Genomic DNA, 12,917 nt, shown 5'->3' on the forward strand with positions numbered 1-12,917 from the left:
GTATAACGGTATATTACTGTATTGCAGTTATGCAGTAAGTTACTGCTTTTTAAAGTTGTATTGTGAAAATTATTTTATATTTTACAGTGAAGATATACATACAAAATTGTAATATACAGCAAGATAAATGGTGCCGTAGATGTAAATATACTGTAGTTTTGCTGTACTTGATTTACAGTAAGTTACTGGAGAACTGATGCCAGCAAGTTAATGTATTTTCTACAGAAAATTGTTAACTGTGCTTAATATATTCCACAATCTGAAATACTGTTGTGGCCTTTTATTCATACTGTAAAAGTGCTGTTTTCACAATCTACGTTGTAAAAAGTGGTACAGTAATAAAAAAATGAATTTCCACTGTCAGTCTGAGACTAAAATTCTGTTGATGAGAAATTTATTAAGCTAAATGTAATCTGTATAATATTTGTCTTTGTCTCGAGGTGTTTAAAATGGCTTAGATCTAATCTAGTATGGACTAATGACTCGTATTAATTTATAGGAATGACAGTAGTGTAATACCTAGTAAAATAGATCTGCATATTTACTATCACAAAACAAGGCAGGACAATAAAGTACAGAAGGATAGAAAACCTTGTGTCTAAATGGGCAATCAAGACATGATTCTGAAGGATATATTTGACCCACATTCATGCCAGAAACGTGACAACACAGAGCAGCTTTACATCTTCAATGGCAAACAAGCTACTAACGTTATACATTAGTAATAAAGCAATGGTAATAGGGCCACAGGTCAAAGTAATCAGAGATCAGGAGGATTGTAAAAAGTGAACACAGCTAGACTGGACGATCAGCTACCAGTACTTGACAGTTTAAAATGCGGCACACACATAAAGACACGCGTTACGATGATCAGAGATAAAGAGCGTGTTGATCGATCAGTAATATTTACACTCACCATCAGACCACTGTGACTCCACCATATCAACGCAGTTATAATCCACACAAGAGCCCTGCTGCACACTCCCCACGCCATCACGCACACATATAAACGTTTGATGAGATTACGGCAAATGTGTTTGTTTAAAGACAGTTTACTGTTTCATTGTACTACTGAACAGACTGGCTCAATGCGTTTATCAGCTCTCTTCCTCTTACTACTCCCGCGCATGCTCACATAACATTGAAGGCGGAACTGTCATATGACGTCACATGATCTTGGACGGGAAGTCTTTTCTATAAGTTTTTGCGTCTGTTTTTGCTGTATTTGTAAATTACTAATTTATAATAAAATAAATAAATTCATTCATTTTCTTGTCGGCTTAGTCCCTTTATTAATTTGGGGTCGCCACAGCGGAATGAACCACCAATTTATCCAGCAAGTTTTTACACAGCGGATGCCCTTCCAGCCGCAACCCATCTCTGGGAAACACACACACACACACACACACACACACACACTACAGACAATTTAGCCTACCCAATTCACCTGTACCGCATGTATTTTGGTCTGTGGAGGAAACCGTAGCACCCAGAGGAATCCACGCGAAGGCAGGGAGAACATGCAAACTCCACACAGAAACACCAACTAAGCCGAGGTTCAAACCAGCAACCCAGCGACCTTCTTGCTGTGAGGCGACAGCACTACCTACTGCGCCACTGCCTAAATAAATAAATAAATAAATAAATAAATAAATAAATAAATAAATGGTTGCAGACAGTTTCCGAGTTTGTCAACAAGATTGTCTAAAGTAAAGTATATTTTTACCAGATGGCTCCAAAGAGATTTTTCAATTCTAGGCAGTCTACTTAACTAAAATAGATGGATTATTTAGATTTGTGTACCCCTCATTATTTTTAGCAGTAGATAATCACATTTACATTTACATTTAGTCATTTAGCAGACGCTTTTATCCAAAGCGACTTACAAATGAGGACAAGGAAGCAATTTACACAACTAGGAGCAACATTGAATGAGTGCTATAGGCAAGTTTCACCTCTAATATAGTATTAATAACTTTTTTATTGATTTGATTTGGAATAATAAACCTCACAAATTAAAGAAACATTCATACATTCATTCATTTTTTTTCAGCTTAGTACCTTTATTCATCAGGGGTCACCACAGCGGAATGAACCGCCAACTTGTCCATCATGTTTTACGCAGCGGATGCCCTTCCAACCCAACACTGGGAAACATCCATACACTCTTGCATTCCTACTCATACACTACGGCCAGTGTAGTTTGTTCAGTTTACCTGTACTACCACATGTCTTTGGATTGTGAGGGAAAACGGGCACCCTGAGGAAACCCACACAAACACGGGGAGAACATCAACAGATGCCAACTGACCCAGCTGGCTCGAACCTGAGATCTTCTTGCTGTGGGGCGATCATGTAACCCACTGCGCCACGTGACGCCCAAAACTAGCCAAAGCAAATCCCTTTCTTTTTTACTTGCGTTTTCCATACTTTCCCAACTCTTTCTAATTTGGGATTGCATTATTATTATGTTATTATTATTATTATTATTATTATTATTATTATTATTATTATTATTATTATTATTATTATTATTATTATTATTATTATTATTATTGTTGTTGTTGTTGGGCGAAGCAGTGGCGCAGTAGGTAGTGCTGTCACCTCACAGCAAGAAGGTCGCTGGTTCGAGCCTCGGCTCAGTTGGCGTTTCTGTGTGGAGTTTGCATGTTCTCCCTGTGTTCGCGTGGGTTTCCTCCAGGTGCTCTGGTTTCCCCCACAGTTCAAAGACATGCGGTACAGGTGAATTGGGTAAGCTAAATTGTCCGTAGTGTATGAGAATGTTTCCCAGAGATAGGTTGCGGCTGGAAGGGCATCCGCTGCGTAAAAAACTTGCTGGATAAGTTGGCTGTTCATTCTGTTGTGGCGACCCTGGAGTAATAAAGGGACTAAGACGACAAGAAAATGAATGAATGAATGAATTGTTGGAGTTGTTATTATTAATATTATTATTATCTTAATTAATAATGTAGCCAGAGAACTAGTTTTCCCATCAAATTATATCAATAACACAAGATAATTGGGTTACAGTTTTTTATTTTGTGGGTGGATTCAATTCTAACTAAAAAGTAGGAAGAAGTAGTGAAGAGATTGCAGTTTTTCCAATCTAATCAAATGAACAGCGTTCTTAACTCGTTAGAGACGCCTACTGGTCAAACCTGTAGATGCAGATGAATCATGCATAAAATATTTTTATCCAATTGCACTCTTGTACAAGTTTTTATTTTTATTTATATATAATCCGTCAAAAACATCAGCTAAGACTCACAGGGCATACCATTAGATGTTCTGCATTATATGGGGGCATACTGTTTGACAGAGGGCACAATTAAACAAGACAAAAGAAACTTATAATTACTTTATTCCTTTTAATTACTCAACCGTCAAAATAAAACGCCTACAAATGTTGCTAGGAAACAGATTCGAGATGATGCAAAAAAAAAAAAAAAAACATAACAGAATGTTGGTGTCGACCTCAGTAGCCCGCGTGGTTCACAGAGTTCATCGCCCTCTATCGGAGAACAGTGTTGATGTAACGAAGCCTTGTTTGTACTCGTGTCATTTTGACCTGGAGATTTTATTTTGCCCGAAAATTCTAGTTAATGTTATTCGTTGGAAACTTACCGACTTTGGTCACACAGAAGATGTCTATTGGTCAAATTCTGTAGGGGCCAGTGGCGCCCCCAGAAGATTTTCTTAGGGGTGGCCAGAAGAGGCCACCCCGAATCTTGGGGTGGCTCACAAAAAATAATGAATTCAGTGTAATGTTCTGTTTTTGTTTCTGGTAAATAAAATAATGGGGTTTAATTTATTATTTAATTACTTTTGAATATTTGCAATTTATTCCTTGAAATACAAGTAAGTACACATGTCAAATAAAAATCAACATTTAGTTTTAAAACACTTTTCATAAATATACTTTTCGGTTATTTAATGAATGAAAAATAATAAATGAATTAATAAAACAAACAAATACAACAGTAACACAATAATAACTGTATACACAAACACTCACTATAGACCCTATAATGTCGTTTATCCGTATTCCTTGAGCCAAAATATTATTAAATGCAGCTTCTTCTATTGATACACTTAAGCTAAATATTAAATCAACATTTAGTGGCTGCTATTTATTTGTTTGATTATTGAAATATTGTGGAATTTACGTAAGTACATTTAAATTAATAATCAGCAACAAAATCTTAATGGATCAACCGGAGTTACAGGGGTGGCCGTGGCCACATCGGGCCAACCCTTTGGGGCGCCCTTGACTGTTTTATCTTGATTATTGTTGATCATAATCATGGAAGTCACAATCGAAACTGAATTTTGATTTACTGAAATATACTGAATAAATTGCATTGCCCTGGTTAAAAGTATTACACTGAACTCGTTGCGAACTTGAGTGCATGTGTAGGTTACTAAGGGTTGAAATGGCATTATTTTATTTCGAAGTCGATTAAATTATTGGTAGGGACATTAATTGGTGGATCTAGGTGGTCCATGCCAATTCTACGCTCTTGATACAAATTATAAAAGGCGAAATTATAGTTGTTTTTTTTCTGTCATTGTCACTCCACTCCGGCACAGTTGGTGGCCGTAATGCACCCAAACGTGGGTTAGCCCACCGCCGATAAACCACAGAAGAAGAAGGAGAACAAAAAGTCGCTGCTGGCTGCTCGTCCTCCCTCACACCACAAAGCTTGCTTCATTGAGCTGTGGATCGCGGAGTCTCTGTATTGGAAGGATCTCGCCGATTTCCTGCGAAACTGTTTCTTTTATTTGTTTATCTTAAAGGTCGGGTGCAGTGTACTTCCCGGGAAGAGCAGTTGTTTATATTGTAATGCATTTTTTGTCTCTCATCTCCTTTGGTAGTTTGAGTACTTAAAAGAATGAAGTCCACTGGGATCGACATTGTGTGCCGACAAATTTAGGTATGTTTGAATTCTCAAAAGCAGGTTTCTAATTTTTGCAAGGCTGTATTAATATCGGAACCGTTCATCCTTTTTACTCAATTTATGCACGTGGTGTGCTAATATATTGCGCTCATGAGCACGTGTTCGCAGCGTGACTGATCTCATTCACTGAGGATTGAGGTAAAGTTGGTTGTATATTCACACTTTCAGACTTTCTCCTTAATAATATAATTCCTGAAAAGTATTATTTCTTTTTGGGCAAATTTTGAATAATCAACTCCTATTATGACTATGAAAGTACGTTGTTCACAGTCAAATAAGTAGTGCCAAAGTTGTTTTCAAGTTGTTCTTGCATGTGATGTCACCAAATATTCAAAGTAAACAATATAGGGGAGCGTGTCACAAGTTGTCATAGATAATAATCATTTTCAGGGATTATATTATTGAGGAGAGAGTCTGAGTGTGAATATAAAACCAACTTTACCTTAATTAACTGAGATATTAGTGTTTTTCTAAGTAAATTATTTCATGTAGAATTTTATAACACTTAAGTGATGTTCTACCTCTCTTTTCAGGTTGTTTGCAGTTGCAGTGGACTACATCGAGATTCTATTTGGTGTTAACCAACTTGGAAACAGACCAATCAATCTAACAGGGTAGTTCACCCAAACATGAAAATTGTAAATTAACTTTTCAAATATTGAGTTTCTTCTGTTAGAAATAAAAATATGTATTTTGAAGAAAGCTGGAAGCTTAACTATTAACTTCTATAGCAAATAAAATAAAAGCTATGGAAGTCAATTATTACATAATTTCAGCTTTCTTCAAAATTCATCTTGTGTTCAAGAGAAGAAATTGAAACCAATTGATGTTTAGTAAATTTTTATCTACTATTCCTTAAGTGTCTTTTGATCTCAGAGTTAACTTGCTGTTATGACATTCATTGGAACAGGTTGAGGTTTGTAGTTTTTACACTGTGCTGTTAACTTTAATGCTTAGTGGTTAATTTAATTGCATTTTTTTTTTTTTACTTTGTTTGTTATTGTATCTGAACAATTCTGTTTGTCTTGCTGTATGTAATAAAGAAAATTGAGCACTATATTTGTGAATGGTAATTATTACACTCTATAAAGCACTGTCTTTGAACCTGTGTAGCCCATCCATGGCTCAACGGGCCAAGCAACAGTGCAACAGTAAAGGGTTGTTATAACTGGAGCCCCTTGGCTTTTCTTCCCAAGTTGCTCTTTTAAAAGCAACCTACAAATGACGTTTTCAAATTGTTAGTACAATTGAGAAAAAACAAACACCACAACTGGAGTTATTTTGCAAAAGCCGTTGATCAGTTTCTACACACAATCATGTTGTCTGTATGGCCAAACACAATATTAACATGAAATATTGTGCAAAAGAAATAACAATTGGTAAAGCCACACTAAAAACAAACAGCGAATGGCAACATTTTAGCGTAAACAATGATACAAAATAATCACGTTAAAATCAAAGTACATCATATTTGGAGTAGAGTCCAAAACTCTGGTGGAAAAAGCAATTTATGTTTGCTGACACCTTAGTACCAGCTAAGATACAGACCTTGTCATGTATGTTGGCTATAAAACACTTCAGAATTGTCAATACCTCCTAAACATATGATAATGGTTGAATGTCAAAACTCATTCATAGAATTGATGGCAAAGGTTACTTGCCAATGATTATTCAACAAAAACTACATGATTTAATACACCACATGATCTTGCAAACAGAAAAACAATGAAGAAACAAAGCAACCTGGCAATGAACAACACAGATATCATCACTTGTATAAGCCAAAGATAGACGAAAATGCTTTGTACATTCAACAATCTTCTCCACTTGCGCACAACATATGAGCTCATCTGTATTGAAAATAGAATAGCACTTATTTTGAGCACTGATCTGAAAATATGATGCGAGGTCTAGCCCAGTGGTTCTCAATGGTCTTGCTTCAATACCCAGATTTTACAAATCCTGGAATATTTTAAAATGACTGTGCAAAATAATTTTAAAGACAGGTTAAGCAGGAACATCTACAATTATAGTTCTTGACTGTAACCGTCAACAATGGGTCAGCGCAAGCTTTTTTGTTTTAAGGGAGTAACACCATAGAGTTCTGTGCAAAAGTCTTGATTTGTCGTTTAAGCAGTAGTATATTGATCATGTATAATTACCTCTCTATTTTTTTACTTCAACATAATTGAGATGAAGTCTATTAGACAAATAAGGAAAATAAATAAAATAAGCCTTAATCAAAAGATGAAATTGGAGAAAATCTGTTATATTTCACAATAGTGTCTGCAAAACAGTTCACATTTTGTTTAGTGCCCTGGAAGGTCACACTAAATGCTGACTTTTCCCACAAGAAGTCCTTGTGTTTATATATAACTTTATTTTTTTCCATGTGTGTATTTCTTTATGTCACACTTTAATCACACTAAAGTTTAAGCTAGCAAAATTCTGTCGTACGGTGCTGCGAAAGGGGGCAGGAATGAAGAAGATGATTAGACATTTAAATAAGCCAGCGATTGGTCCATATTTAAAATTTCTGTCCAGAGTGGATCAGATAGACGAATGTCTGCAGCAATGCCTCTTCAGCCTTTCCAAAACGCTCCGTTTTTGGGACTCGAAAACTCCGGCGTAGTGTGAACGGATGACGTAACCACAGCAAAACTTATGCAATTTAAAACTAAAACGTATTAGTGTAAACGGGGTCGCAGTCAAATTATGCGACTTCGCAGGTCAGAGTTCACCAAGCTTGAACTTTGCAATGCAGTGAACTGCGAAACTTGACGCACGAACTTGCGTTTCCAGTCCAGTCCCCCCCCCCCAGCCATAGGTAGGCCCATCATTTATTTTATTATATGTAAATGTGTGCAAGTTGCTATATTTTATATAAATTTCAGTAATGCAATAATATGCAAATGTTTAAATGTCTTATATACAATACAATTTGTAAAGTAATATTATATGTCTTTCCGTGTGTTTTATTCAGATGTATTATGTGAGATACCATTTGTAGCTTTTTATACCAAACAAGTGGTTCTAATTGACCCTTCACTAAGCCACACCCGAAAACCGCCACACACCAATCATAGCTTAGCAACCGTAGTTATGTGCAGGAGGTCTGTCAAGCTTTCGAGCGAGGAAAACAAGCCAAAGCTTATGAATATGGATTGTGCAAACGTATCCTAAAAGTTTGGACAGGATGGTGGAATTTTTTTTCCTATCCAAAACCGAAAACCCAAGGGGAGAAATGCCAGCGTGGATCAAGCTCTGTGAGGGGCGCTAAAAGAGCAGGGTTAAGTTGGTTGTATTTTCGATATTCCTGACACATTTAATGATAGACGGCAATAACTCACACACCTCTTACTGTAAAAAGATCTAAACTGTGTTTCCTACAAAAATACAAAGCAGGTTATGTTTCCCAGCTGTCTTTCTGTTTTCGCTCGATATCATGAGCACTGCTCCATTTAAACCCTTTTTGGCAAAAAAAAAAAAGAAAAGAAATCAAGGTTAATTAGTTAAAATTAGATTATTTTAAATGTCACCTATACTGCAGTGCATGAACTAAGCTGTTGAATGGTCAGTGTATGAGGCGGCTAGGCTAAGCTAGCTTCAATTTTGATTAATTTCTAATCGGTTGCATATTAAGTTGTAAATATACCCTCGTAATGCATACTGCAGTCCTTTTTTGTCTCGCTTTCTCAGATATCTCACCTGTTTGCCAAAAATGACCAATTATATCACTGGAAATGTCTGACACTGGCACATATTGTAATAGACATGGCAGGCAGGAAAACTAGACGTAACAACTAGGTGTAACAAAGCGTAACTAGGCGTAACAACAGTAACTAGGAGGGCGGGGCTTAGCGTAGGGTCAATTGGATCCTCATTGTAATCCTTACAATTATGTTTTTTTTTGTTTCCTGCTCATATACTCTCAAAATTATTCCACATAGATGCACTTTTTTTTTTTAATTATGCGCAGAAAAAGCGAAACAGTCCACAGATTCAGTTTGGCCCTAGTCAGGATATTAGTTTGCACTCTTAATATACATGCATTCACATATGACTGTTAAATGTCTAAAAATGTGAAAGCCTCCTTATGTAATGTTTACCACCAATCTTATTTTACCCATTGAGTTACCATACAATACTCTTTAATAGCCAGTAAGAATTTCCCAACAAACAGCCAACACAATGGTTTTAATCCTGTGACATGCATTATCCCCTTTTATTTAAAAATCCATGTTTCGTCATCTTAACTATTCACGTTAGTAATTTAGCCAGTGAGAACAGACCTGTGACCCACCATTTGAGAACCACTGATCTATGCCCACTGCAGAGGGGCTTCTGATATCACGCATAGAAAGCTCTTGAACAGGCTTGAGAAGGGATCGCTTGGGGATGAGGGGGTTTTCGGCTGGTGTCCCCCCTCAAGCACAGTGAAATTGATCTAATTGCATAATCAGATGCCACACAGAGGGCTCAGGCAGCAGTGAATGGAAGAGGATAATTGTGGTACTGGTAGGTCTGTTGTGTCTAAGACATTATTTGTTGGTAGACGCACATGACAATCATGATAAAAATCATAAATGGATGCAAATGTCCCCTTCTGGCTTGTTGTTTCAGTTAAAATGTCTGGATGCATCCATTATTGATGCTCTGTGCACCCCAGGGATGCACAATTTCAAATAATGAACTCTGAGGTGGTTTGCAGGCACTCTGTCTCACCAAAAGTCCAGTGAGAGCCCTCGAATAATAAATCGCGTGTGGCCAGGCATCAGGATACTGCAGGAAGTTGTTTAGGTACTGCCATTCAATCCCTGGACTTTTGGTAAGTCAGCATGTATCAAACAGAGGTAGCGCGTACACTTCAACTCATGGGCCTTTCTAGGCTCTACACCGTCTTTTCACTAGTTGTTCGACATTCTTTATCTAAGCATTTTAGTACATCACCAAAACCTGTTTGAGGGCCTACAGCGTGTGCCTTCATGTGGTCCCGACCAAATCAAAAGCAAGCAAGCAAGCAATATCGTCCTTTCTTTTAGTTATGAATGTGTTCAGATTTTTCACAGCTCTGTTCAATGGGCAAGGTGGCACCTGTAATTTTCAACTCTGGTTAAGTCTTGCCCTCATGGTATTCTTTTTTGTTTTGTCATTTATAAAGAAACATATCTTCACATGTCCTCGAGAGATTCTTTAGGATCCAAGGTTTCTTCGTCCCTCAAGGCACTGGCATTGGAACGTGTGTCCATGGCAGAGTGCATGATAGGCAGCCAGACATCATCCATGTTTGGCATCACAAATATTTTCTGCATAAATGGAAAGAATTGAGGGTAAAGAAATTTAAATGAAAAGGTCAGCAATGTTTGGTGCTTAAACAATTTACTACTGTATTAGATCTGGTCTAAGAAATTGTCAAAGTATTTGACTGCAAATTTTACATGTACTTTCTAAAACAAAACCAGTTACTCGTATTAGTTGGCAACTATGAACCTAAAGCCTTAGCAAACAAATGCCATAAACTAATTTGTTGTTTTTTTAATGCTATAGCATTTAATGGTTGTGCATTTTAAAGGTGCAGTGGGTGATTGTCTTCAGAAGCATTTTTGTTGTGCTGGTTGAAAGTCTCTTCACAGTCTAATAGTAATGATTTAAGTAAATTATCTAAATGTATTTTTATATTTTGGGTAAAGCATAAAACAAAAAAAATGTTCATCCAATAAAATAGAGTCGGACCGACATCTCTCTTAATTCCGATAAGTAGCCCAATCTGTCTGTCAGCAAATGCAGATTTGAACAACTGCGCAGGCTTTTGTACGCAGCTCCGCCGATTGACGCGCGTTCACGAGAGAGGGAGAGAAAGCACGTGCACGATCGGTAAAAACCTGCTGAATCAAAACTTTTTAAAAACCTGAATCAATATTGGAGTTACCTTTGCATGCTGGAGAAAGGATGACACCATTTCTAAAGGATTTCTCTTAAACAGGTAATGTTCTGTTTTAAAACTGGTTAAGCTTCACGCAAAGCTGATGTAACGTTGGATGTTGTTGTTACAAACAGGTTATATCTTCACAGAAGTGTTGTTCAGCCACTAAAATCTTCCGATGAAAGATTGATAAGGCTTTTTTCAGTTTCATAAGGGACCTTTTACAGCATTGATTATGTAGATTTTAATTAGTTTAACAACAAAACACAAGTAAATAGCGCTATTTCGCCTAGTCTCTCCATATATTGTTTACCATGCAACTCTAAATATTCGCTCTGAAATAGCATGTCAGTTTGGCTTGCACGCCGCCAGATAAGCACTAGTCGCTTTTAACACATAAGAGAGGGTTCTTTTGATGTGCTCGTGTTTAAGGAGGCGTGGCTCTAGACGGCAGGGGAGGGACTGTGATTCTGAGATTTTTAATCAAGTTGTTAGCATTGTGGAAAATCACCTACTGCACCTTTACAGTGTAACGGAAATGCACACAGCATATCTGGGTCCAAATAAGTTATCATAGCTCCAAGCCTAATAACACTAGTCAACATGAAGTGGACCAAAAGCATTTATCAAAGTTGTTCTGAAACCAATAACAATCCTTACATTTATATAGCGCTCTTCTGGACACTCAAAGTGCTTTACACATTGGGGGAATATCCTCATCCACCACCAGTATGCAGCATCCACCTGGAATATGCGATGGCAGCCATATTGCGCCAGACCGCACACCAGATTGGTGGAGAGAAGACAGAGTGATGAAGCCAATTATGACATGGGGATTATTAGAAGGCTCTAAATAGACAGAGGCCAGTGGGCAAATTTGTCCAGGATGCTCTTTTTCGAAGTACATACTGGAATTTTTAACGACCACAGAGTCAGGACCTCGGTTTAATGTCTCATCTGAAAGATGGCGCTCACTGAGCAGTATAAAGTCCCTGTCACTATACTGGGGCATTAGGACCCACACAGACGAAAGGTTGGGCGCCCCCTGCTGGTCTGGAAACCAAAACGACACCTGTTCTTGTCTTATAAACAATTTTGAAAAACCCATTTGATCAACTTCAGATGTTGACTACTGTATACTTCTATTGCATTAAACTGACAATAAAGTGTCATATGAAATGTTTTTGTTTTTTTTCATTTTTATTCCCTTTCATAAAAGCATCTGCTAAATGATCACATGCTAATGTACATGAATATCCACATATGTTTACCTGAAATTCCTGATCTAGTTTTTTTTCTATCCAGTCTGTCACATGGGCAAAAGTAACCTCCCTTTCTCCCAGTTTTGGCCGAGCTTTCAGTTCCAGACGAGGAGGCCTTCTGAAACCATACCTGCAACAAACCAATATCTGTCTAAGCACATGTTCGCAAAGCACTATGAAGACATATTCTAGATGGATTATTATTTATTTTTTTGAAAACCCATGGTCTAGGAACAGGTTTGGACAATGCATCCAAGTATTTGTTTGTTAAATTTAAGTAATATACAATTTGTTTTATTAAATGCCACAATACACAAATATTATTGTCCCTAATAAAAAAAAAAGCTTTTTCCAGGATATCCGCAGGGTCTTAAATATTCTTAAATTTCACAATCCAAATTTTAGGCCTTAAAAAGTCTTAAGTTCACAGAAATGTTGTGTTGTAGGTCTTAAATCATTTTAAACAGGTCTTAATTTTCCTATGTCCATGTAAAGCTACCCAATCGAACCAAAACCCATTCAATCACTAACATTCCATCTCAATAAAATGCATAAACTCTTAGTTATTAACTCTATATTTTTATACATATGATTTAATTATATTCCTTACTATAGCATTTGTTTTTATCTTTTTATATTTTAACTGGGCCATTAGAAAAAAAACCTTAGTGTTTAGCCTTGTGTAAGTCTAAATCTTTTATTCATTATTCATTAATGGTCTTGAAAAGGTCTTAAATTTGTCTTGATGAAATCTGTAGAAACCCTGATTTCTTT

At 36.9% G+C, this 12,917-nt stretch overlaps 2 protein-coding genes, 1 long non-coding RNA gene and 1 other non-coding gene across 13 annotated transcripts in view; 2 read left to right on the plus strand and 2 right to left on the minus strand.

The window, feature by feature from the left end:
• ern1 (endoplasmic reticulum to nucleus signaling 1) overlaps positions 1-1,133 on the minus strand; it is a 54,950-nt gene extending 53,817 nt beyond the window's left edge. For 2 of the 3 annotated variants that reach the window (XR_012399486.1, XR_012399485.1), the window contains exon 1: positions 917-1,133. Coding sequence is in view for 1 of the 3 variants with exons in the window: in NM_001423672.1 (NP_001410601.1) it covers positions 917-994 (78 nt within the window). In the remaining 2 variants the exon portion in view is untranslated. 3 annotated transcript variants of the gene reach the window in all.
• A 3,553-nt stretch (positions 1,134-4,686) lies between these two features.
• si:dkey-188h10.3 lies at positions 4,687-6,347 on the plus strand. Its single transcript, XR_012401255.1, has 3 exons — positions 4,687-4,934; positions 5,492-5,620; positions 5,735-6,347. It is a non-coding gene; the product is annotated as a si:dkey-188h10.3 (long non-coding RNA).
• Positions 6,047-6,181, plus strand: LOC137490810 (small nucleolar RNA SNORA50). The gene has a single exon (XR_011010871.2). It is a non-coding gene; the product is annotated as a small nucleolar RNA SNORA50 (small nucleolar RNA).
• A 2,806-nt stretch (positions 6,348-9,153) lies between the features above and the next one.
• The window catches only part of tex2 (testis expressed 2), a 52,418-nt gene continuing 48,654 nt past the window's right edge, over positions 9,154-12,917 (minus strand). For 7 of the 8 annotated variants that reach the window (XM_068217825.2, XM_021471758.3, XM_005164255.6 and 4 more), the window contains 2 exons: positions 12,153-12,273; positions 9,154-10,264 (listed from right to left, as the gene is read on the minus strand). In XM_068217825.2, coding sequence (XP_068073926.2) covers positions 10,130-10,264; positions 12,153-12,273 — 256 coding nt within the window. In that variant the 3' untranslated portion in view covers positions 9,154-10,129. 8 annotated transcript variants of the gene reach the window in all.

The sequence above is a fragment of the Danio rerio genome, chromosome 3 (genome assembly GCF_049306965.1).
Source record: "Danio rerio strain Tuebingen ecotype United States chromosome 3, GRCz12tu, whole genome shotgun sequence".
NCBI classification, from domain to species: domain Eukaryota; kingdom Metazoa; phylum Chordata; class Actinopteri; order Cypriniformes; family Danionidae; genus Danio; species Danio rerio.